Below are 22,447 nucleotides of genomic sequence, written 5' to 3'. Positions count from 1 at the left end.
GGTGCTATTTGGGATGCAAAATGACTGTGTTGTTATAACAAGGAATAAATGACTTGTGGAGCCAAGTCTCATTTGCTGGGAGCTGAGGGCACCTTCAAGAACATAGATGTGTTTAAATGTATTTTCTCTCTCCAGCTGAGCGACGCCAGATGACCGGAAAAGGACCCTCATCTCTCTGAGACCTTGACAATGTGTCAGTCAGACACATTAAATGACAAATAGCTTTTTCTATGTGGGTGTCGTTGAGTCCACTTAGCCTACAGAGGCCATGCATAGCAGTTCTTAATGGAAGAACAATCTCACTGAATGGATTGGATTCTTATAACCCATGATAATAATATTTATAACTCTGTATCTTTTTGCCTGTCTGTCTGCCTGCCTGCCTGTTTCTCTCTCTCTCTCTCTATCTCCCTCTCAACTTGAATTACAATATTTCTCATGTTCAGCTGAATAAAATAGATGCAGCATGAGCGTCCTTCAATCCCAGTCCAGTAGTTGATAGGTGCACTTGTCTAGGTGTGTCTGTGAGCACAGCACAGCTGGTGTATGCTATAACCCATGTTAACATTATTACAGTATGAACAAAGGATATGTGGCAATTCCATGTGAGCAGCGATGTGATCATCACAGGTATATATACTCTACACCTACATGCCATGCCAGGAAAGTATAGTTACCTACCCACTTTACCCAGAAGATCTCATGTTTTGTAAATATATATATATTTTTTTTTGTAAATCAACACTAACTCTTATTTAATCTAAGCTAAATAAACAAATAAAAGGAGGATTTTACAAATTAAAACATTTGGGCTGGCATTACAGAAAGTAACGAATCGGCACAATTGTTTTATTTGTTTGTTATCATGCCAACAGAGTGAAGTGGAGAGATGCAGTAACAGTAGCTTGATAGATGGAGGCAGTGTAGCTAGCTACAGTCCAGGCACCTGCTACGCTAATTATCATAACAGGTATTTACTCTAAATCAACATTTTGTTTCGTACATCTTAGTTCATCTGCACATCCCGGTTGTGAGATGAACATGCCATAGCTACAACATTTGAAGGTAAGAGGGAAATAGCTGGCCAAGTAGCTATTAGCGAGCTAGTTGTTAGCTCTGGTCCAGGGCATTACGTGTGGCATTATGCCGCAAGAGCCTTCTTCAATGGCCTGAATCTTTCAATTCATCCATCAAGGATTTTTTTTCACACGATGTTGTTTAGTGACTGTCTTCAATATAGCTACTTTAAGTAAGTATGTTGCTGATTTGCTATATCTACCGCCACACTAGCTCATGCTCTGGATCTGCAATATGGGCTGTATCCGACGTAGGCCCTTGGACCAGAGTTAGTTAAATAAAACATTGCTGGTGTTTTCAAAAGCAAACACGTCTGTCTCATTTATTCTCACAGTTAACTGGCTAACGTTAACTATTAAGATCTACGTATCTAGTTTACTAGCTAGATATCTAATCACAGCATTAGTTAGCCTGCCAGTTTAAGACACCTGCCTAATCTCAAATGGGTCTGTTGTTGTTTCAAAGCTAGCTAACATTAGTAGCTAACGAAATTGTATTTGTTTCTCAACAAGCTCGCTAGTTATATATTTTCTCATCGTGACATATTTCTCATAGCTCAGGGTTGTCATCTCACTGTCAACAGACATCAACCTCATTTCCCACTACTACAGGGTATCAAAGTCAAGTGGTTTATCTAGCTAGTTAGAACAACACTAGCCCCTTAATGACTCTCAGGTCCATTACATTACACATAAGAGTCATTGGAGCGAGACGTCTTCTGCAGGGGGGAGTTTTGTTGAGTCCTGACCCTCGGGCTGGACATTAACACGCATTGCTTGCCGCATGGTTTTGAATGCACAATGACCCTATTTTTCATATCAGCGAGAAATTATGTTAAATTGATACACACCTTTTATATAGGGTTAGTGTTCCAACTGTCATATCTGCATGTTACAGCAAATTAGCTACCTAGTGTAAACGTAACTCGGGAAGTGTAGTTGAAGTGTAGTTTTGTTGGATGGAGGTCGAGGCGCCCGTAGCTGTACAGATCTGTGCAAAACTGAGTGTTTAAAAAAATAAAAAATATTTAAGTGATTCTTTCACGCTGATGAAAGATTGACGTTTCTAAACGTTAAAACACAGAGTTGGGATTGTAGTTCACATTTTTCCATTGACGGTAGATTCAGATTCAGTGCAGTGCATTGGCATCATGTTACAGGAAGCTAGCTAACCGGCTTCTTCATTAGTTGGATAGCAATGGATATGCCTATATCTCTGTATGTACTCACTGATACCTAGTAAATTAGTGGTGAAAGGATATACTTGTATGTTCACACACAGAAATGGTCTTACTTTATGGTAGCACGCTGATAATATTATGAAGTACAGAGTTTCAGGTGGAAGAGGATCTACCATGTTCCCTATGTAGTGCAATACTTTTCACCAGTCCAGAGCCCTATTGGCCCTATATAGGGAGTGCACTATATAGGGAATAGGGTGACATTTGAGACACAATCTGTTTATGTAGGTGCAGCAGCAGCCCTCACCCTCCCTATCTGTGAGCTGACTAGTGGAGCACAATGATGCTGCTGGATACAATTCCCTGGATCAGTTTACACTGACTGACTGACTGACTGGCTCGCTGACTGGCTCGCTGACTGACTGGCTGGCTGACTGGCTCGCTGACTGACTGACTGACTGGCTCGCTGACTGACTGGCTGGCTGGCTCGCTGACTGACTGACTGACTGGCTCGCTGACTGACTGACTGGCTCGCTGACTGACTGACTGGCTCGCTGACTGACTGACTGGCTCGCTGACTGACTGACTGACTGGCTCGCTGACTGACTGACTGACTGGCTCGCTGACTGACTGGCTGGCTGGCTCGCTGACTGACTGACTGGCTGGCTGACTGACTGGCTGACTGGGGGTGTTGTGTAGTCTTTGTCCTGGCTACTTTTTCCATTCCAATGGCCTCAACAACAAGAAAACACCTAAGACGAAGGTAGACAGTAGGCCTTTTGGTCCTAGAATAACTGATATTACAGGCAAGCAAGAGACTAAAGAATAATTGTTAACTTTGAGGTTATTTAACAGATTCTTCAATTATTGAATTGGCAACGTAATGGGGAAAGTGTGTTTGTGTACTGTAAGATGCAGCTAGTCTATCAGTGAGGAGTGAAGTAGGTAGCTAGTTAGACCTGCGTTATAGATTACCCCGTGACCTTGATCTCTCTGACATTCTCTCCTTGTCCCAAATGGCACCCTAGGGCTCACTCTGGTCAGAAGTAGTGCACTAGGGAATAAGGCACCATTTGTAATGATCCCTCTGTCCTTGAAGGGGAAGGTTCTCTACCCTTCTTTCGAAGTGTGCAGTCATACACTCCCCTTACTGAGTAAACAGTTTTGAAACGAGCCAAACGCTTTGCTACGGTCTGCGATTAATGAATACACCCCAGGTTAGTCCATCCTTAATGCACAACAAATAACACGTTGGCAAGTTTTAATCCTGATAAGGCCTGAAACAGTCTTGATTTAGCCTGTTGCTTACTGTGCCGTTAATATCTGCTACTTAGTAATTATATAATATAGCCTAATAATATATTCCATTTAGCAGACACTTTTATCCATAGTGACTTAAAGTAGTCCGTGCATACATTCTCATATGGGTAACCCCAGTGGGAACCTACAAACCTGCTGTTATCTAGGACCACTTCAGCCTATAAAACACCCATTCCTCTGAGGGATAAGACTGAACATAGTCCAAACTCAGAGTTAACAACCAAATCTCGCTCCTGCTGTTTTGCGTGCCAAACATATTTGTGTTTGCAGTTCCTGTTTAGTGAGAGCACAAAGTCATGCATGGGGAAGTCAATGACACACAGGCTGCATTCAAAATGACATCCTGTTCACCTATCTACTGCACTACTTTTGACCACGGTCCACATAATAGTGCACTTGGGTAGTAGTGCATCACATCTGTAGCCGTGAAGTGCTTTGAAAGGCTGGTCATGGCTCACATCATCACCATTATCCCTGAAACCTTAGACCCACTCCAATTCACATACCGCACCAACAGATCCACAATCTGCATTTCACCTGTTGTATTTGGAGCATGTGACAAATTAAATTAGATTTAACTATATATAGGGAGTAAGGTGCCATTTGGGACTCAATCATACACTTGGCTGACATGATTACAGTTGATGTCTTAGTAGCCAAAGTGTTTTTTTCCCAACACTTTTTAAACAAGTTCGAAAGGTTCTCTTTAAAAAAAAAATCTTCTTATAATTTTTTCCTCCACTGGAGACCTTCTCCTGATGTTCATTTAGCAGGGCTCTACGCTGACCTTTTTTTGTTGTTGCAAGGAGCACGTTTGTGCCAAGTTGAAAAATGTAGGCGCTCACAAATACATTTAGAAGCACAATGAAATATATTACAGCTAGAATTCCAAAACTGTCTTGGTACACTGGTGCTCCTAGGATAGAATTCCAGGTCAGACAGCTTCATATTTAGGCGCATATGTGAGTAAAATGGTCGCTCTGTTTAGCCAAACTTACTCTGCTTTATTTGTTACTTTTAACTTACAATAGGAAGAGCATGTAGGTCTGTTAATAATGACATTTGGCTATGTAGAACAAGGCCTACTGTCTGTTAATAATGACATATGACTATGTAGAACAAGGCCTACTGTCTGTTAATAATGACATATAACTATGTAGAACAAGACCTACTGTCTGTTAATAATGACATATGACTATGTAGAACAAGACCTACTGTCTGTTAATAATGACATATAACTATGTAGAACAAGACCTACTGTCTGTTAATAATGACATATAACTATGTAGAACAAGACCTACTGTCTGTTAATAATGACATATAACTATGTAGAACAAGGCCTACTGTCTGTTAATAATGACATATGACTATGTAGAACAAGGCCTACTGTCTGTTAATAATGACATATAACTATGTAGAACAAGACCTACTGTCTGTTAATAATGACATATGACTATGTAGAACAAGACCTACTGTCTGTTAATAATGACATATGACTATGTAGAACAAGACCTACTGTCTGTTAATAATGACATATAACTATGTAGAACAACAAGACCTACTGTCTGTTAATAATGACATATGACTATGTAGAACAAGACCTACTGTCTGTTAATAATGACATATGACTATGTAGAACAAGACCTACTGTCTGTTAATAATGACATATGACTATGTAGAACAACAAGGCCTACTGTCTGTTAATAATGACATATGACTATGTAGAACAAGACCTACTGTCTGTTAATAATGACACCAGACTATGTGGAACAAGATCTACTGTCTGTTAATAATGACATATAACTATGTAGAACAAGATCTTCCTTTTATTTTTCTCCCACCATCACATTTATTTGATTGATTGAACATTCAACCTGTCTTCTAGTAGGCCGTTCTGTACTCAACCTGTCTTCTAGTAGGCCGTTCTGTACTCAACCTGTCTTCTAGTAGGTCGTTCTGTACTCAACCTGTCTTCTAGTAGGCCGTTCTGTACTCAACCTGTCTTCTAGTAGGCCGTTCTGTACTCAACCTGTCTTCTAGTAGGCCGTTCTGTACTCAACCTGTCTTCTAGTAGGTCGTTCTGTACTCAACCTGTCTTCTAGTAGGCCGTTCTGTACTCAACCTGTCTTCTAGTAGGCCGTTCTGTACTCAACCTGTCTTCTAGTAGGTCGTTCTGTACTCAACCTGTCTTCTAGTAGGCCGTTCTGTACTCAACCTGTCTTCTAGTAGGTCGTTCTGTACTCAACCTGTCTTCTAGTAGGCCGTTCTGTACTCAACCTGTCTTCTAGTAGGCCGTTCTGTACTCAACCTGTCTTCTAGTAGGTCGTTCTGTACTCAACCTGTCTTCTAGTAGGTCGTTCTGTACTCAACCTGTCTTCTAGTAGGCCGTTCTGTACTCAACCTGTCTTCTAGTAGGCCGTTCTGTACTCAACCTGTCTTCTAGTAGGCCGTTCTGTACTCAACCTGTCTTCTAGTAGGTCGTTCTGTACTCAACCTGTCTTCTAGTAGGCCGTTCTGTACTCAACCTGTCTTCTAGTAGGTCGTTCTGTACTCAACCTGTCTTCTAGTAGGCCGTTCTGTACTCAACCTGTCTTCTAGTAGGCCGTTCTGTACTCAACCTGTCTTCTAGTAGGTCGTTCTGTACTCAACCTGTCTTCTAGTAGGCCGTTCTGTACTCAACCTGTCTTCTAGTAGGCCGTTCTGTACTCAACCTGTCTTCTAGTAGGTCGTTCTGTACTCAACCTGTCTTCTAGTAGGTCGTTCTGTACTCAACCTGTCTTCTAGTAGGCCGTTCTGTACTCAACCTGTCTTCTAGTAGGCCGTTCTGTACTCAACCTGTCTTCTAGTAGGTCGTTCTGTACTCAACCTGTCTTCTAGTAGGCCGTTCTGTACTCAACCTGTCTTCTAGTAGGTCGTTCTGTACTCAACCTGTCTTCTAGTAGGCCGTTCTGTACTCAACCTGTCTTCTAGTAGGCCGTTCTGTACTCAACCTGTCTTCTAGTAGGCCGTTCTGTACTCAACCTGTCTTCTAGTAGGCCGTTCTGTACTCAACCTGTCTTCTAGTAGGCCGTTCTGTACTCAACCTGTCTTCTAGTAGGTCGTTCTGTACTCAACCTGTCTTCTAGTAGGTCGTTCTGTACTCAACCTGTCTTCTAGTAGGCCGTTCTGTACTCAACCTGTCTTCTAGTAGGCCGTTCTGTACTCAACCTGTCTTCTAGTAGGCCGTTCTGTACTCAACCTGTCTTCTAGTAGGTCGTTCTGAACTCAACCTGTCTTCTAGTAGGCCGTTCTGTACTCAACCTGTCTTCTAGTAGGCCGTTCTGTACTCAACCTGTCTTCTAGTAGGTCGTTCTGTACTCAACCTGTGTTCTAGTAGGCCGTTCTGTACTCAACCTGTCTTCTAGTAGGCCGTTCTGTACTCAACCTGTCTTCTAGTAGGCCGTTCTGTACTCAACCTGTCTTCTAGTAGGCCGTTCTGTACTCAACCTGTCTTCTAGTAGGCCGTTCTGTACTCAACCTGTCTTCTAGTAGGCCGTTCTGTACTCAACCTGTCTTCTAGTAGGTCGTTCTGAACTCAACCTGTCTTCTAGTAGGCCGTTCTGTACTCAACCTGTCTTCTAGTAGGCCGTTCTGAACTCAACCTGTCTTCTAGTAGGCCGTTCTGTACTCAACCTGTCTTCTAGTAGGCCGTTCTGTACTCAACCTGTCTTCTAGTAGGCCGTTCTGTACTCAACCTGTCTTTTAGTAGGCCGTTCTGTACTCAACCTGTCTTCTAGTAGGCCGTTCTGTACTCAACCTGTCTTCTAGTAGGCCGTTCTGTACTCAACCTGTGTTCTAGTAGGCCGTTCTGTACTCAACCTGTCTTCTAGTAGGCCGTTCTTTACTCAACCTGTCTTCTAGTAGGCCGTTCTGTACTCAACCTGTCTTCTAGTAGGCCGTTCTGTACTCAACCTGTGTTCTAGTAGGCCGTTCTGTACTCAACCTGTCTTCTAGTAGGCCGTTCTGTACTCAACCTGTCTTCTAGTAGGCCGTTCTGTACTCAACCTGTCTTCTAGTAGGCCGTTCTGTACTCAACCTGTCTTCTAGTAGGCCGTTCTGTACTCAACCTGTCTTCTAGTAGGCCGTTCTGTACTCAACCTGTCTTGTGTGTTCTCCCTACAGATCTATGAGGCCTTCAGCCAGGAGAGCTCTCTCATGGAACAGGAAGTGATGCGCATATACTCCTCCTCCCCCCCTCCGCTGGACGACGAATCAGGGGGAGAGGAGGACGATGACGAGTTTGGGGATTTCTCTGGGGGTGTGGCAATGTCATCCAACCAGCCGTGCCCCTCCACAACAGACCCCGCCTCCCCGACCCTATCAACGGTGCACTTTAGTGTTAGTAACTCCTCCTCTTTCTCCGGAACTACCCATAGCAACGGAATCTCGAAACAGTTCCGAGCAGCTGACGACCTGAAGAAGCCACGGGCGCCGGTGGTGGACCAATCACAGCCCGCTAATACTGGGACCTCAGAGGTCGGCAGGGTTCGGCCGGGGTTGGAGGTCAAAGGGCAGCCCTGTCATTGCGACCTCCCTGACCTCCCTCTCACCAATGGGTTTACCAAGCGGAATCACCAGGGGACCATGTCTGCAGGTAACAACTTTAGTCCCGAGGGCTGTCATGGTGTTGTTAGTGAGGTTGCCTAGCAACTTAGTCCTTGTAATACTAATGTAAGTTTTTGTTTTTGTTGTATTGTGTTTTTAATCCTCAATAATTTTGAATATGAACTGTTGTACTCAAATGGCTGAGGCATCTCTATATGTATTTTAAATACGTTCCAGTAAAATGTATTACTTAATTCACCACAGGTCTTGTACCGGCTGGCCTGGGCTCCCCCAGCCAGGAGCAGGGGTTTGCAGACTTCTCTGCGTTCGCCGAGCCAGAGATGGAGCTGGAACCCTGGTGCTGCGGCTTCACTCACACTCACAGTACGGAGCACAGGAAGGACGGCAGGATGGAAGGGACAAACCTAACCAACGGTTTCTGCAATGCACACTCGGTCCAGAAGGACATAGAGCAGCGGGCCAGAATAGAGCCTGGCGGGCCTGACTCTCAATGTTTAGCACAGCAAGGGGACAGGGACTGCACTGGAGTCCAGCAACACTGTGAGCTAAGGGGCCACCCTCAGGACTCTGTCCTCTTAGCCCCCATAGAGGTGCTCTGTGCTAGGGGTGAGGGGCTGGGGGAGCCTGGAGAGAGGGCACCCAGCATCAACAGGGATAGCGCGCTTACACAGGACCCAGAACTTGGAGGGAGGAGGGTGGAGGAGGAGGAAGATGAGGAGAGCGAAACAGAGGACAGTGTCTCTCCTCTCCCCACCACAGTCAGTGGGTCAGTGAGTGAGGAGTTTGCCTCCTCTGGTGAGGCTGTGTCGTCAGACGCTTTGGAGGAGTTTGGGAACTTTGGCGAGACGGTCTTCACTCCCTCGTCAATAGGGGAGGAGGAGAAGGAGAAAGAGGAGGTGCAGCGGAGTGACCTCCGGGAGGAGACCGAGACAAAGATGGTGGAGGAGGAAGATGAAGAAGAGGACTTTGGAATCTTCAGGGATGCTGGATCCTTCCCTAGCCAGGAGGACTTTGCTGACTTCAACCAATCGGAGTCCAGGACACAGGAGGGCTTTGGTGACTTTGAACAGGACTATTCTGAGGACCCAGGTCCGACCCAGGCGTGTGGGGAAGAGGTTGGACATGGAGACCTTCCTGTCAGCGACAGCTTTGCAGACTTCCACTCTGCTCCCCTGGAGGGGCAGGGTGAGAGGGAGGAGGGCTGGGGGGCGTATGGGGACCAGAGAGGTCTGTCGGAGGGGGAGACCTGGGCAGAGTTTGGAGAGGAGGATAGAGCCAGGCGGACAGAAGAGGCAGAGGAGAAGAAGTGGAAAGAGAGATGTCAGGGAGGTGCTGCTGTACGAAGGGACAGGCTGCAGGTGAGTGGTCTTCTGAGTTATTAGAGTGGATTTATATTGTGTAACGCCGGAGAGACAGTCCCAGCTCCGTCACCTCACATTTTCCCCAACACGGCCGACACACAATTTATACCGGTGAGATGAATGGTCAGCCGCCGCATGCTCAAATGTAAAGTGATAGAGAGTTGGGACTCCAAACAGGATTCTCCAGGAGTCTGGATGACGAGGCATCCTACAGTACTTAGTTGTCCCACGTCTGGTAGAAATCCACTCTGACATTTGTAGTATGTTCGTCATAACCTTTGACTCTGCAAGAATAATTCTGCCCAGATGGTTTTTTATTATTGTATCAATAGATTGTCACTGCAGTTCGACTAGAGGTAGCTCCTAGAGGTAGCTCCTAGAGGTAGCTCCTAGAGGTAGCTCCTAGAGGTAGCTCCTAGAGGTAGCTCCTAGAGGTAGCTCCTAGAGGTAGCTCCTAGAGGTAGCTCCTAGAGGTAGTTCACACCTAAATGAGTTTGCTGGAATAAGACAGTTCCTGCCAGACTTCAGTTTGCTTCAAAATCAGGTAGATGCACATAGTTAGTTTAAAAATCTTTCCCATTAATTGTGTTTGATTACAATATAGTTGACTGCACTGTAATAGATCTCAAACAAGCACTGTCTCTCCCATTCAGGACTCCCTGTCTATCCGGCTACAGAGAGTCCTACAGACCAGCTTCCCTGCAGTGGCAGTCCCAGAACTGGATCAGGAGAGGGAGGAGACTGGGGTGGAGGGGGAGGAGACTGCCATGGAGGAGGAGGAGACGGGGGTGGAGGAGGAGGTGGAGGACAGTGGGGATGAGGTGTTGAATGTGCTCAGCCTCAGGGCTCTGCTAGAGACTCTAGACACACAGCCTGAGGAAGAGGAGACGAAGGGGCTCAACCACACTACACACTGGTGAGAGAACCTCTAGTGATGATGATGATGATTATAACGATGATGGTTCAGTGGAATAACAGCAGATAGCATTCGAGGCTGGCCAAAGCTCTACTCTGCTGTATGTGACCGCCTCCTTGGTTGCTTTACCCAGGGTTCCTAGGGGCGCGTGGCGGCAGCCTCAGGACCTCCACGATGCCGTGGGCCTGGGATTCCAGTGGGGCGGTTCCCATAGCAACAGGGCCCTGCTCCGCTGTCTGGGGATGGACACCAGAAACATGGTAACGGCCTCTTTTCAGTTTAAAGCCACACTCTGTAGTTATGTGAATGGTTCCATGTGTAGCAGAGTGAGCCTCAGCCTCCCCAACAGAATAACAGCAGATGTCAACAAACAGTAACAAAATGGATGGATGGCATTTCACACGACTTTAAAACATCTACATATATAGTGCTCAATGAAGGACTTTCCATCAGAGCAACATAACTAAATAAAACGTGAAGCCATCTGCCTTTGACAACAACAACATCAACGATGTAGTAAGTCATGTGTCTGTCTGTCTGTCTGTCTGTCTGTCATGTGTTGAGTTTATTTTTTATTTTTACAGGGACAGTGCACATTAATCAACGTTTCAGTAAAAGTGCCAGTTTTAGCCAGCTGGCTAATTTTCAAACGCAGTCCCTGGGCAGGTTATTAAAAACAATAACAATACAGACAATCATTGAGCAGTGAGCATTGAACACTCCCTGTGTCTTGTCTGTCTGTCCGTAAGCCCCTCCCTCTCTCCTCCCTCCCCATAATTCCATATTGTACATCATCTACTGTAAATGTGTCTGTATATCCCCTTTACTGTGTAGAAGTGTTCTGTTGTTGCTGTATCTATAGTGTACATACTGTATGTGGATTATATGTCAATTCTTCATCTATAATATAATGTTATTCTGTCTGTGTATTCTGTTTATTGGTGTAAAAGCAGCACCGTTTCACCAGCTTGAATTCCTGCTACAGGTAAAGTTACTTGGTGATTTCTGATTCTGTCTCTCCTCCACAGTTGTTCACTGGTCAGAGAAAGCAGCCTGTCATAGTTCCTGTGTTTGCAGCCAGCCTGGTGAGTGGACTGATGCAGATACTGTACTGTGTCCCAAATGGCACCCTGTTCCCTATACAGTGCACTACTTTAGACCAGGGCCCATATGGACACAGACCATGGTGGCCCTAGTTCCATTTCTGTCCCTAGATCCTCCCCCTAAGCATGTGTACCAGTCAGTTTGTTCCGTTATGCCACTCCTTGTCATGCCAAACATGACCAGGAGTTGACATGATAGCACAAACAGATCTGGGACCAGGCTACCTTCCCTTAGACTTGTATGCTGATAGACCCTTAATGTTCACAGATCTAAAACTACTGGGTAGGTGTAAAGCAATAAGATGATGACTTGGCAGTCGGCCATATTGCTTTCTCCCTCTCCAAACCTTTCATCATGTGACCAAGTGTTCCATGGTGACCTCTTTCTTTCTCTGCCTTTCCCCTTCACCTTTTATTCCCTATCGCTCTCCCATCTCTCTCTCTTTCCCCCGTTATCCCCCCTCTCTCCTCTCTCTCTCTCTTTCCCCCGTTATCCCCCCTCTCTCCTCTCTCTCTCTCTTTCCCCCGTTATCCCCCCTCTCTCCTCTCTCTCTTTCACCCCCTCTCCCCTCTTTCTCTCTCAGGGAATGTTAGAGCCCACCAAAGAGCCACTGAGACCAGCTTCAACTGCGGAGAAGACTGCTGCCACAGCACAAGCACTTCCTGGGTCACAGGAAACCACCACAACCTCGTCAATACAGGTACAGAAACAGGTGTAGGGAGAAGTTGTCCTAGATGCTGATATGTGGTCAGTTTAGCATTTTCCCTCCAAATGGTTACAGTTAGAATTGCGGGAGGTGATGCAGATCCTAGGTCTGTACCTAGGGGAAACTTCACTCCAGAGCAACAGGCACACCACAGCTGTGTGTGAACATGTTACCAGCTGTTAAACTCTCCTCCGGCTTTGTTCCTCAATCCCGCACCCCTTTCTCAAAGCTCATTGGAGGAGGAGGTTTGAGAGGAGGGACCTTAGATACTCTCTTCAAAATGAACTTTGAGAGAGAGGTAAGAATAGTTCTGTTCTTTGAATTGAGGACAGAAGAGGCAAGGATGTGACAGTTGGTAACGTTTCCAGACAGCCTGTGGCTAGGATGTGACAGTTGGTAATGTTTCCAGGCAGTCTGTGGCTAGGATGTGACAGTTGGTAACGTTTCCAAACAGCCTGTGGCTAGGATGTGACAGTTGGTAATGTTTCCAGACAGTCTGTGGCTAGGATGTGACAGTTGGTAATGTTTCCAGACAGTCTGTTGCTAGGATGTGACAGTTGGTAATGTTTCCAGACAGTCTGTGGCTGGGATGTGACAGTTGGTAATGTTTCCAGACAGTCTGTGGCTAGGATGTGACAGTTGGTAACATCTCCAGACAGTCTGTTGCTAGGATGTGACAGTTGGTAATGTTTCCAGACAGCCTGTGGCTAGGATGTGACAGTTGGTAACGTCTCCAGACAGCCTGTGGCTAGGATATGACAGTTGGTAATGTTTCCAGACAGTCTGTGGCTAGGATGTGACAGTTGGTAATATTTCCAGACAGCCTGTGGCTAGGATGTGACAGTTGGTAATGTTTCCAGACAGTCTGTGGCTAGGATGTGACAGTTGGTAATGTTTCCAGACAGTCTGTGGCTAGGATGTGACAGTTGGTAACAATTCCAGACAGCCTGTGGCTAGGATGTGAAAGTTGGTAATGTTTCCAGACAGCCTGTGGCTAGGATGTGACAGTTGGTAATGTTTCCAGACAGTCTGTGGCTAGGATGTGACAGTTGGTAACATTTCCAGACAGCCTGTGGCTAGGATGTGACAGTTAGTAATGTTTCCGGACAGCCTGTGGCTAGGATGTGACAGTTGGTAATGTTTCCAGACAGTCTGTGGCTAGGATGTGACAGTTGGTAATGTTTCCAGACAGTCTGTGGCTAGGATGTGACAGTTGGTAACAATTCCAGACAGCCTGTGGCAAGGATGTGACAGTTGGTAATGTTTCCAGACAGCCTGTGGCTAGGATGTGACAGTTGGTAATGTTTACAGACAGTCTGTGGCTAGGATGTGACAGTTGGTAACATTTCCAGACAGCCTGTGGCTAGGATGTGACAGTTAGTAATGTTTCCAGACAGTCTGTGGCTAGGATGTGACAGTTGGTAATGTTTCCAGACAGTCTGTGGCTAGGATGTGACAGTTGGTAACAATTCCAGACAGCCTGTGGCTAGGATGTGACAGTTGGTAATGTTTCCAGACAGCCTGTGGCTAGGATGTGACAGTTGGTCATGTCTCCAGACAGTCTGTGGCTAGGATGTGACAGTTGGTAATGTTTCCAGACAGTCTGTGGCTAGGATGTGATAGTTGGTAATGTTTCCAGACAGTCTGTGGCTAGGATGTGACAGTTGGTAATGTTTCCAGACAGTCTGTGGCTAGGATGTGACCGTTGGTAACGTTTCCAGACAGCCTGACTAGGATGTGACAGTTGGTAACATTTACATTGGTAATTGGTAGGATGTGACAGTTGGTAATGTTTCCAGACAGCCTGTGGCTAGGATGTGACAGTTGGTAATGTTTCCAGACAGCCTGTGGCTAGGATGTGACAGTTGGTAATGTCTCCAGACAGTCTGTGGCTAGGATGTGACAGTTGGTAATGTTTCCAGACAGTCTGTGGCTAGGATGTGACAGTTGGTAACATTTCCAGACAGCCTGTGGCTAGGATGTGACAATTGGTAACGTTTACATTGGTAATTGGTAGGATGTGACAGTTGGTAATGTTTCCAGACAGTCTGACTAGGATGTGACAGTTGGTAACGTTTACATTGGTAATTGGTAGGATGTGACAGTTGGTAACGTTTCCAGACAGTCAGTGGCTAAGATGTGACAGTGGGTAATGTTTCCAGACAGTCTGTGGCTAGGATGTGACAGTTGGTAATGTCTCCAGACAGTCTGTGGCTAGGATGTGACAGTTGGTAATGTCTCCAGACAGCCTGACTAGGATGTGACAGTTGGTAATGTCTCCAGACAGCCTGACTAGGATGTGACAGTTGGTAATGTCTCCAGACAGTCTGTGGCTAGGATGTGACCATTGGTAATGTTTCCAGACAGCCTGTGGCTAGGATGTGACCATTGGTAATGTTTCCAGACAGCCTGTGGCTAGGATGTGACAGTTGGTAATGTTTCCAGACAGTCGGTGGCTAGGATGTGACAGTTGGTAATGTTTCCAGACAGCCTGTGACTCACACAGTATACCCAACACAAACAGGGCTACATTGGGCACTATATTTTACACTTCCTTGGCAATGAAGTTAACCCTAAACTCTGACCTATGATCAGATATCCTTACCGCAGATCCTAATCTTAGCATTAGGAGGATAATGACAATATCTGACCCTAGACTAACTAACACCCAATTCCTCTGTGCTGTCCTCTATCCATCACGAAGACCTGGCCATATTCACAATGCGTCTTGGAGTAGGAGTGCTGATCTAGGATCAGTCTTTTAACTCATAATCAATAAGATAACAAGAACCAGGGGGACCTGATTCTAGATCAGCACTCCTTTGTCTGATGTGCTTTTGTGAGTATGGGCTTTCAAGAGACTGTGTTGAATAGAGGGCACACTGCTGAGCCTCACTCCAGTTTGTTCCTTCCGGCAGCAGGGGGCCCCACAGCCTTGGTCCCAGTTTGACTGGAGCAGCAGTGGCCTTGGCGTCAACCGTCTGGATGGTACGTCCTCCCACTGAGCCCCCTACCTACAGGGCTAGAGATGAGGCTGCTGAACACACTCTCTCCTCCGACTCTGCTGCTACCTGACTCCTGTTGCTCTCTTTGGTTCCAATGTCCACACCAGCATACTAGACTACCACCTATAAAGAATCAATGTGTTGGACATACTAGACTACCACCTATAATGAATCAATGTGTTGGACATACTAGACTACCACCTATAATGAATCAACGTGTTGGACATACTAGACTACCACCTATAATGAATCAATGTGTTGGACATGCATTCTAAGTAAGTCGTATGCAAGTGTGGACTTTGGAACATGGTCCCTATCACTCCCCCCCTCTCCCCCTCCATCTCTCCTCTGCTCCTCTCTTCACACTGAAGTTTCCCTCTAGATGGTACTACTCATTTTCATGACCTACTGTCCCTTTAATTGTATCTTGTACTGTGGAATCCCAAGGCTCTCTCTCTATACGTCTAACTTAACCGGCTACCTCGTCTGCCCTGTATTGAGTGATGCTGATGAGGTTTCTCACATGTTGTTACCCTTCATCATTGATCCAAACACTGTTTCTTATTGCACTGGGCGAGAGATCTTTCAGTATTAGTGGAGGAAATGGGGCAAAGACAAGTCAAGCCATATAGATGAATGTGTGGCCATAGCCTAAAGGGAATCCCCCCAGTAGCTGCATTTTGATTGTAGTAGAAGTAAGCTCGTGAAAAAGCCTGAAATCCAGACCTGTTCTGTACTAACATTCCACTCCTTGTACTTTGTCATATGCCAACAATTATGTTTGGCATGACATGAAGTAGAATATTAGCACAAACAGACTGGTATCCAGACTAGAGAAAGCCAGGATCCTCTTACTAGAACCCAGGATAGAGAAAGCCAGGATCCTCTTACTAGTACCCAGGATAGAGAAAGCCAGGATCCTCTTACTAGTACCCAGGCTAGAGAAAGCCAGGATCCTCTTACTAGTACCCAGGATAGAGAAATACAGGATCCTCTTACTGGTACCTAGGATAGAGAAAGCCAAGATAGAGAAAGCCAGGATCCTCTTACTGGTACCCAGGATAGAGAAAGACAGGATCCTCTTACTAGTACCCAGGATAGAGAAAGCCAGGATAGAGAAAGCCAGGATCATCTTACTATTACCCAGGATAGAGAAAGCCAGGATAGAGAAAGCCAGGATCATCTTACTAGTACCCAGGATAGAGAAACCCAGGATAGAGAAAGCCAGGATCCTCTTACTAGTACCCAGGATAAAGAAAGCCAGGATCATCTTACTAGTACCCAGGATAGAGAAACCCAGGATAGAGAAAGCCAGGATCCTCCTACTGTTACCCAGGATAGAGAAAGCCAGGATCCTCTTACTACTACCCAGGATAGAGAAAGCCAGGATAGAGAAAGCCAGGATCCTCTTACTGTTACCCAGGATAGAGAAAGCCAGGATCCTCTTACTAGTACCCAGGATAGAGAAAGCCAGGATCCTCTTACTAGTACCCAGGATAAAGAAAGCCAGGATCTTCTTACTGGTACCCCGGATAGAGAAACCCAGGATAGAGAAAGCCAGGATCCTCTTACTGGTACCCAGGATAGAGAAAGCCAGGATCCTCTTACTAGTACCCAGGATAGAGAAAGCCAGGATCCTCTTACTAGTACCCAGGCTAGAGAAAGCCAGGATCCTCTTACTAGTACCCAGGATAGAGAAATACAGGATCCTCTTACTGGTACCTAGGATAGAGAAAGCCAAGATAGAGAAAGCCAGGATCCTCTTACTGGTACCCAGGATAGAGAAAGACAGGATCCTCTTACTAGTACCCAGGATAGAGAAAGCCAGGATAGAGAAAGCCAGGATCATCTTACTATTACCCAGGATAGAGAAAGCCAGGATAGAGAAAGCCAGGATCATCTTACTAGTACCCAGGATAGAGAAACCCAGGATAGAGAAAGCCAGGATCATCTTATTAGTCCCCAGGATAGAGAAAGCCAGGATCATCTTACTAGTACCCAGGATAGAGAAAGGCAGGATCCTCTAATTAGTACCCAGGATAGAGAAAGCCAGGATCCTCCTACTGTTACCCAGGATAGAGAAAGCCAGGATCCTCTTACTACTACCCAGGATAGAGAAAGCCAGGATAGAGAAAGCCAGGATCCTCTTACTGTTACCCAGGATAGAGAAAGCCAGGATCCTCTTACTAGTACCCAGGATAGAGAAAGCCAGGATCCTCTTACTAGTACCCAGGATAAAGAAAGCCAGGATCTTCTTACTGGTACCCCGGATAGAGAAACCCAGGATAGAGAAAGCCAGGATCCTCTTACTGGTACCCAGGATAGAGAAAGCCAGGATCCTCTTACTGGTACCCAGGATAGAGAAAGCCAGGATTCTCTTACTGGTACCCAGCATAGAGAAAGCCAGGATAGAGAAAGCCAGGATCCTCTTACTGGTACCCAGGATAGAGAAACCCAGGATTGAGAAAGCCAGGATAGAGAAAGCCAGGATTCTCTTACTAGTACCCAGGATAGAGAAAGCCAGGATAGAGAAAGCCAGGATTCTCTTACTGGTACCCAGGATAGAGAAAGCCAGGATCCTCTTACTGGTACCCAGGATAGAGAAAGCCAGGATCCTCTTACTGGTACCCAAGAAAGAGAAAGCCAGGATCCTCTTACTGGTACCCAGGATAGATAAAGCCAGGATCCTCTTACTGGTACCCAGGATAGATAAAGCCAGGATTCTCTTACTGTTTTCTGTTTAAGCTGCTATTCTGTGTTTTCTTATATTCTTCTGTATCTTTACTTTTCATTTTCTTTGTAAAATAAAGAGGACATATATATATTCAGTAAACTGAAACTGATCTTTACAATCACTGTGATTATATAAACACAATATCTGCAAAATAAAATACAATTTGATTTAGCTTGAATATGTTTTTTTATTTCTTTTTAGATTCCCCCCAACCAATGAGATGTTTTAAGGTTCTTTCAGTGTGGTTGCAATAAACACTGTTGTAAATACGTGAATAAACCTCTTTCTAATATATTACACCTATCTGAGCTGTCCTGCCTCTTGGTTTTCTCTGGCTGTTCTATCACTACACTGACGACTTTCCTCCATAGACATGGATAGATATCACACATCCTGGTTTAACATGGGCAGTGCCATTGAGGCCGTTCACCATAAGGAAGCAGTCAACTGGGTGGGAATTTCTATAGGATAAGTAAGGATCACAGAATTCCATCCAGGTTAGCAGGAAGGATCTGCCAATGAATTATACTCCTGAGCAAACGTCCCATACCTGGATGTGGCTGTAAATCACCCACCTTGGCCTTAATGCCTGTTCAGACAATACACTCCAGGAGGCAGTATGCAAACCCTTTCAGTTTGTTAACCGACTGTCAATTAACTAATTTAAGTCAAATGGAGAGAGCCCTCAATATTGCTGCCCATGCTGTCACGGAATCCAGAATGGCAAAGATGTAAGGAAGAGCCCTCTATCCAACTCTATGCTGCTTTCCTCTGTTCTGTCGATTCTTATTCCAGCTCCATACTGCCACCCACTGTGTTGAAAGACCAAATTCTTGATGGTTTCTTCACCACTTGCTAGTAGTTTGTACACCTTTTATTTGGACCAAGGACAGAAGTGCCATGGTGGTATTTTTGTTTTGAACTCTAAACACAGGTGCAATGTGTGTGTACATATGTATGGTGTGTGTGTGTGTGTGTGTGTGTGTGTGTGATGTGGTGGACCAGAGCTAGACAGTGACACAAGCAGCCGTCCAGCTGACACCCTGAACCACCTCATGTCTACTATGGAGAACACCACCACCTCCACCAGGTCAGACTGACACACACACGTAGTGATCAATAATTGCTAATCAAGCATAATCTATTGGTTTTATATCGTGCTTTGCCAGGTCTGAAAGAGCTTTGCATGGAAAACTCACCTGCAATCAAATGTCGCCTCTGTGTTTTTCCATCTTAATGTGTTGTTTGTGTCAGGAAACCCCATAGGGATGAGGAGGACCAGCTGAGTGAGGAGGCAGCCAGGGTGATCTGTGGGCTGGCTGACCTGTCCTTCATGAAGGCTAAGGTCCTAATGTTCCCCATCACCCTCACACCAGCCGCTGGCTCTGGTACACTGCTAGAGTGATGCACACATGGATGGATGCGCACACACACAAACACAGAAGACTTGTCCGCTTCAAAGCTAGATTGAACATTGATGCAAAGTCAAAATGTTTATAATCAGTAATATGGTGAAAGACAGTGAGGGAAAAAAGTATTTGGTCCCCTGCTGATTTTGTACGCTTGCCCACTGACAGAGAAATGATCCGTCTATAATTTTTATGGTAGGTTTATTTGAACAGTGAGAGACAGAATAACAACAACAAAAATCCATAAAAACGCTTGTCAAAAATGTTAAAAATTGATTTGCATTTTAATGAGAGAAATAAGTATTTGACCCCTCTGCAAAACATGACTTAGTACTTGGTGGCAAAACCCATGTTGGCAGAGGTCAGACGTTTCTTGTAGTAGGTTTGCACACATCTCAGGAGGGATTTTGTCCCAATCTTTGCAGATCTTCTCCAAGTCATTAAGGTTTCGAGGCTGACGATAGGCAACTCGAACCTTCAGCTCCCTCCACAGATTTTCTATGGGATTAAGGTCTGGAGACTGGCTAGGCCACTCCAGGACCTTAATGTGCTTCTTCTTGAGCCACTCCTTTGTTGCCAAGGCCGTGTGTTTTGGGTCATTGTCATGCTGGAATACCCATCCACGACCAATTTTCAATGCCCTGGCTGAGGGAAGGAGGTTCTCACCCAAGATTTGACGGTACATGTGCCTGTCCATCATCCCTTTGATGCGGTGAAGTTGTCCTGTCCCCTTAGCAGAAAAACACCCCCAAAGCATAATATTTCCACCTCCATGTTTGACGGTGGGGATGGTGTTCTTGGGGTCATAGGCAGCATTCCTCCTCCTCCAAACACGGCGAGTTGAGTTGATGCCAAAGAGCTCCATTTTAGTCTCATCTGACCACAACACTTTCACCCAGTTGTCCTCTGAATCATTCAGATGTTCATTGGCAAACTTCAGACGGGCATGTATATGTGCTTTCTTGAGCAGGGGGACCTTGCGGGCGCTGCAGGATTTCAGTCCTTCACGGCATTGTGTGTTACCAATAGTTTTCTTGGTGACTATGGTCCCAGCTGTCTTGAGATCATTGACAAGATCTTCCCGTGTAGTTCTGGGCTGATTCCTCACCGTTCTCATGATCATTGCAACTCCACGAGGTGAGATTTTGCATGGAGCCCCAGGCCGAGGGAGATTGACAGTTCTTTTGTGTTTCTTCCATTTGCGAATAATCTCACCAACTGTTGTCACCTTCTCACCAAGCTGCTTGGCGATGGTCTTGTAGCCCATTCCAGCCTTGTGTAGGTCTACAATCATGTCCCTGACATCCTTGGAGAGCTCTTTGGTCTTGGCCATGGTGGAGAGTTTGGAATCTGATTGATTGATTGCTTCTGTGGACAGGTGTCTTTTATACAGGTAACAAACTGAGGTTACGGATAGGCCGGGACAGTCGCGTCCCACTTGGGCAAAAAACAGGGAAAATGCAGCGAGGCAAATAAAAATAAAAAAATGATGTAAAAATCAAACTTTCATTAAATCACAAATGTAAGATACTAAATTAAAGCTACACTCGTTGTGAATCCAGCCAACATGTCAGATTTTTAAAATGCTTTTCGACTACAGCATAAGAAGCTATTATCTGATGATAGCACAACCAGTAAACAAAGAGGGTAGCATATTTCAACCCTGCAGACGCGACACAAAACGCAGAAATAAAATATAAAACGCATTACCTTTGACGAGCTTCTTTTGTTGGCACTCCAATATGTCCCATAAACATCACAATTGGTCCTTTTGTTCGATTAATTCCGTCCATATATATCCAAATGTCAATTTATAAAGCGCGTTTGATCCAGAAAAAAAAACAGTTTCCAAAAAATGCAACGTCACTACAAAATATTTCAAAAGTTGCCTATAAACTTTGCCAAAATATTTCAAACTACTTTTGTAATACAACTTTAGGTATTTTCAAACGTTAATAATTGATCAAATTGTAGATGGGTCTATCTGTTGTTCAATACAGGAAGACAATAAACCAGCGCTACTTTTCACATCTTGCGCAACTCTCAACAGTGTTACCCAGTTCCTAGTTGGCCTACTTCTTCATTGCACAAAGGAATAACCTCAACCAAATTCCAAAGACTGGTGACATCCAGTGGAAGCAGTAGGAACTGAAAACCAGTTCCTAAGAAATATTGTTTGCCAACGAGAACTCACTGAACAGACAGAGACCTAAAAAAAATTCTGAAGGATTAGTCCTCAGGGTTTTGCCTGTTACATAAGTTATGTTATACTCACAGACATGATTCAAACAGTTTTAGAAACTTCAGAGTTTTTCTATCCAAATCTACGAATAATATGCATATCTTATATTCTTGGCATGAGTAGCAGGAAGTTGAAATAGGGCACGCTATTTATCCAAAAGTGAAAATTCTGCCCCCTAGCACCAAGAGGTTAATTAAGAGTGTGCTCCTAATCTCAGCTCGTTACCTGTATAAAAGACAGCTGGGAGCCAGAAATATTTTTGATTGAGAGGAGGTCAAATACTTATTTCCCTCATTAAAATGCAAATCAATTTATATCATTTTTGACATGTGTTTTTCTGGATTTGTTGTTATTATTCTGTCTCTCACTGTTCAAATAAACCTACCATTAAAATTATAGACTGATAATTTCTTTGTCAGTGGGCGAACATGCAAATTTCTTTGTCAGTGGGCGAACAGGGGATCAAATACTTGTTTCCCTCACTGTAGTTAGTCTTTTGTTCTGAATGTATTGATGTATTTATGTTGTGACACAGTGGTTGAGGTCTAAGACTGAGCCACACTTACTTACTTACGAGTCATCTGCCTCGTTCCCCCAGTGGTATTAGATCAATTTCCTGTTTCTCTTTTCAAGATGGACATTTTATCTTCATGTATTTATTCTTAATGTGTGTATAGTTATTCATGTGAATTCGTCATAAATCCATAGCAAATATATTGTATTTAATATTTACATAACAGATTGGTTATAACAATATTTATATGATACAGTGGGGCAAAAAAGTATTT

At 44.8% G+C, this 22,447-nt stretch overlaps 1 protein-coding gene across 3 annotated transcripts; it reads left to right on the top strand.

The window, feature by feature from the left end:
• The first annotated feature begins 862 nt into the window (after positions 1-862).
• LOC110532867 (uncharacterized) lies at positions 863-21,099 on the top strand. Of its 3 annotated transcripts, XM_090217670.1 has the most exons (10): positions 871-1,065; positions 7,739-8,210; positions 8,426-9,540; positions 10,197-10,459; positions 10,593-10,719; positions 11,488-11,544; positions 12,147-12,263; positions 15,188-15,257; positions 19,014-19,098; positions 19,263-21,099. In XM_090217670.1, exons 2-10 carry the CDS (start codon positions 7,772-7,774, stop codon positions 19,411-19,413), a joined length of 2,424 nt encoding a protein of 807 aa, XP_090073796.1. In that variant the 5' UTR covers positions 871-1,065; positions 7,739-7,771; the 3' UTR covers positions 19,414-21,099. The 3 variants fall into 3 exon arrangements, with proteins under 3 accessions (XP_090073795.1, XP_090073796.1, XP_090073794.1); XM_090217669.1 differs by lacking the exons at positions 19,014-19,098; positions 19,263-21,099 and having other exon boundaries at positions 863-1,065; positions 15,191-16,928; XM_090217668.1 differs by lacking the exons at positions 19,014-19,098; positions 19,263-21,099 and having other exon boundaries at positions 883-970; positions 15,191-15,406.
• Positions 21,100-22,447: the final 1,348 nt, after the last annotated feature.

This window comes from Oncorhynchus mykiss, chromosome 23 (assembly GCF_057628025.1).
Source record: "Oncorhynchus mykiss isolate SJ-2025 chromosome 23, ASM5762802v1, whole genome shotgun sequence".
Lineage (NCBI taxonomy): Eukaryota > Metazoa > Chordata > Actinopteri > Salmoniformes > Salmonidae > Oncorhynchus > Oncorhynchus mykiss.
Note: the sequence above shows the minus strand (reverse complement) of the source record. Positions and strands in the feature narration are given on the sequence as shown.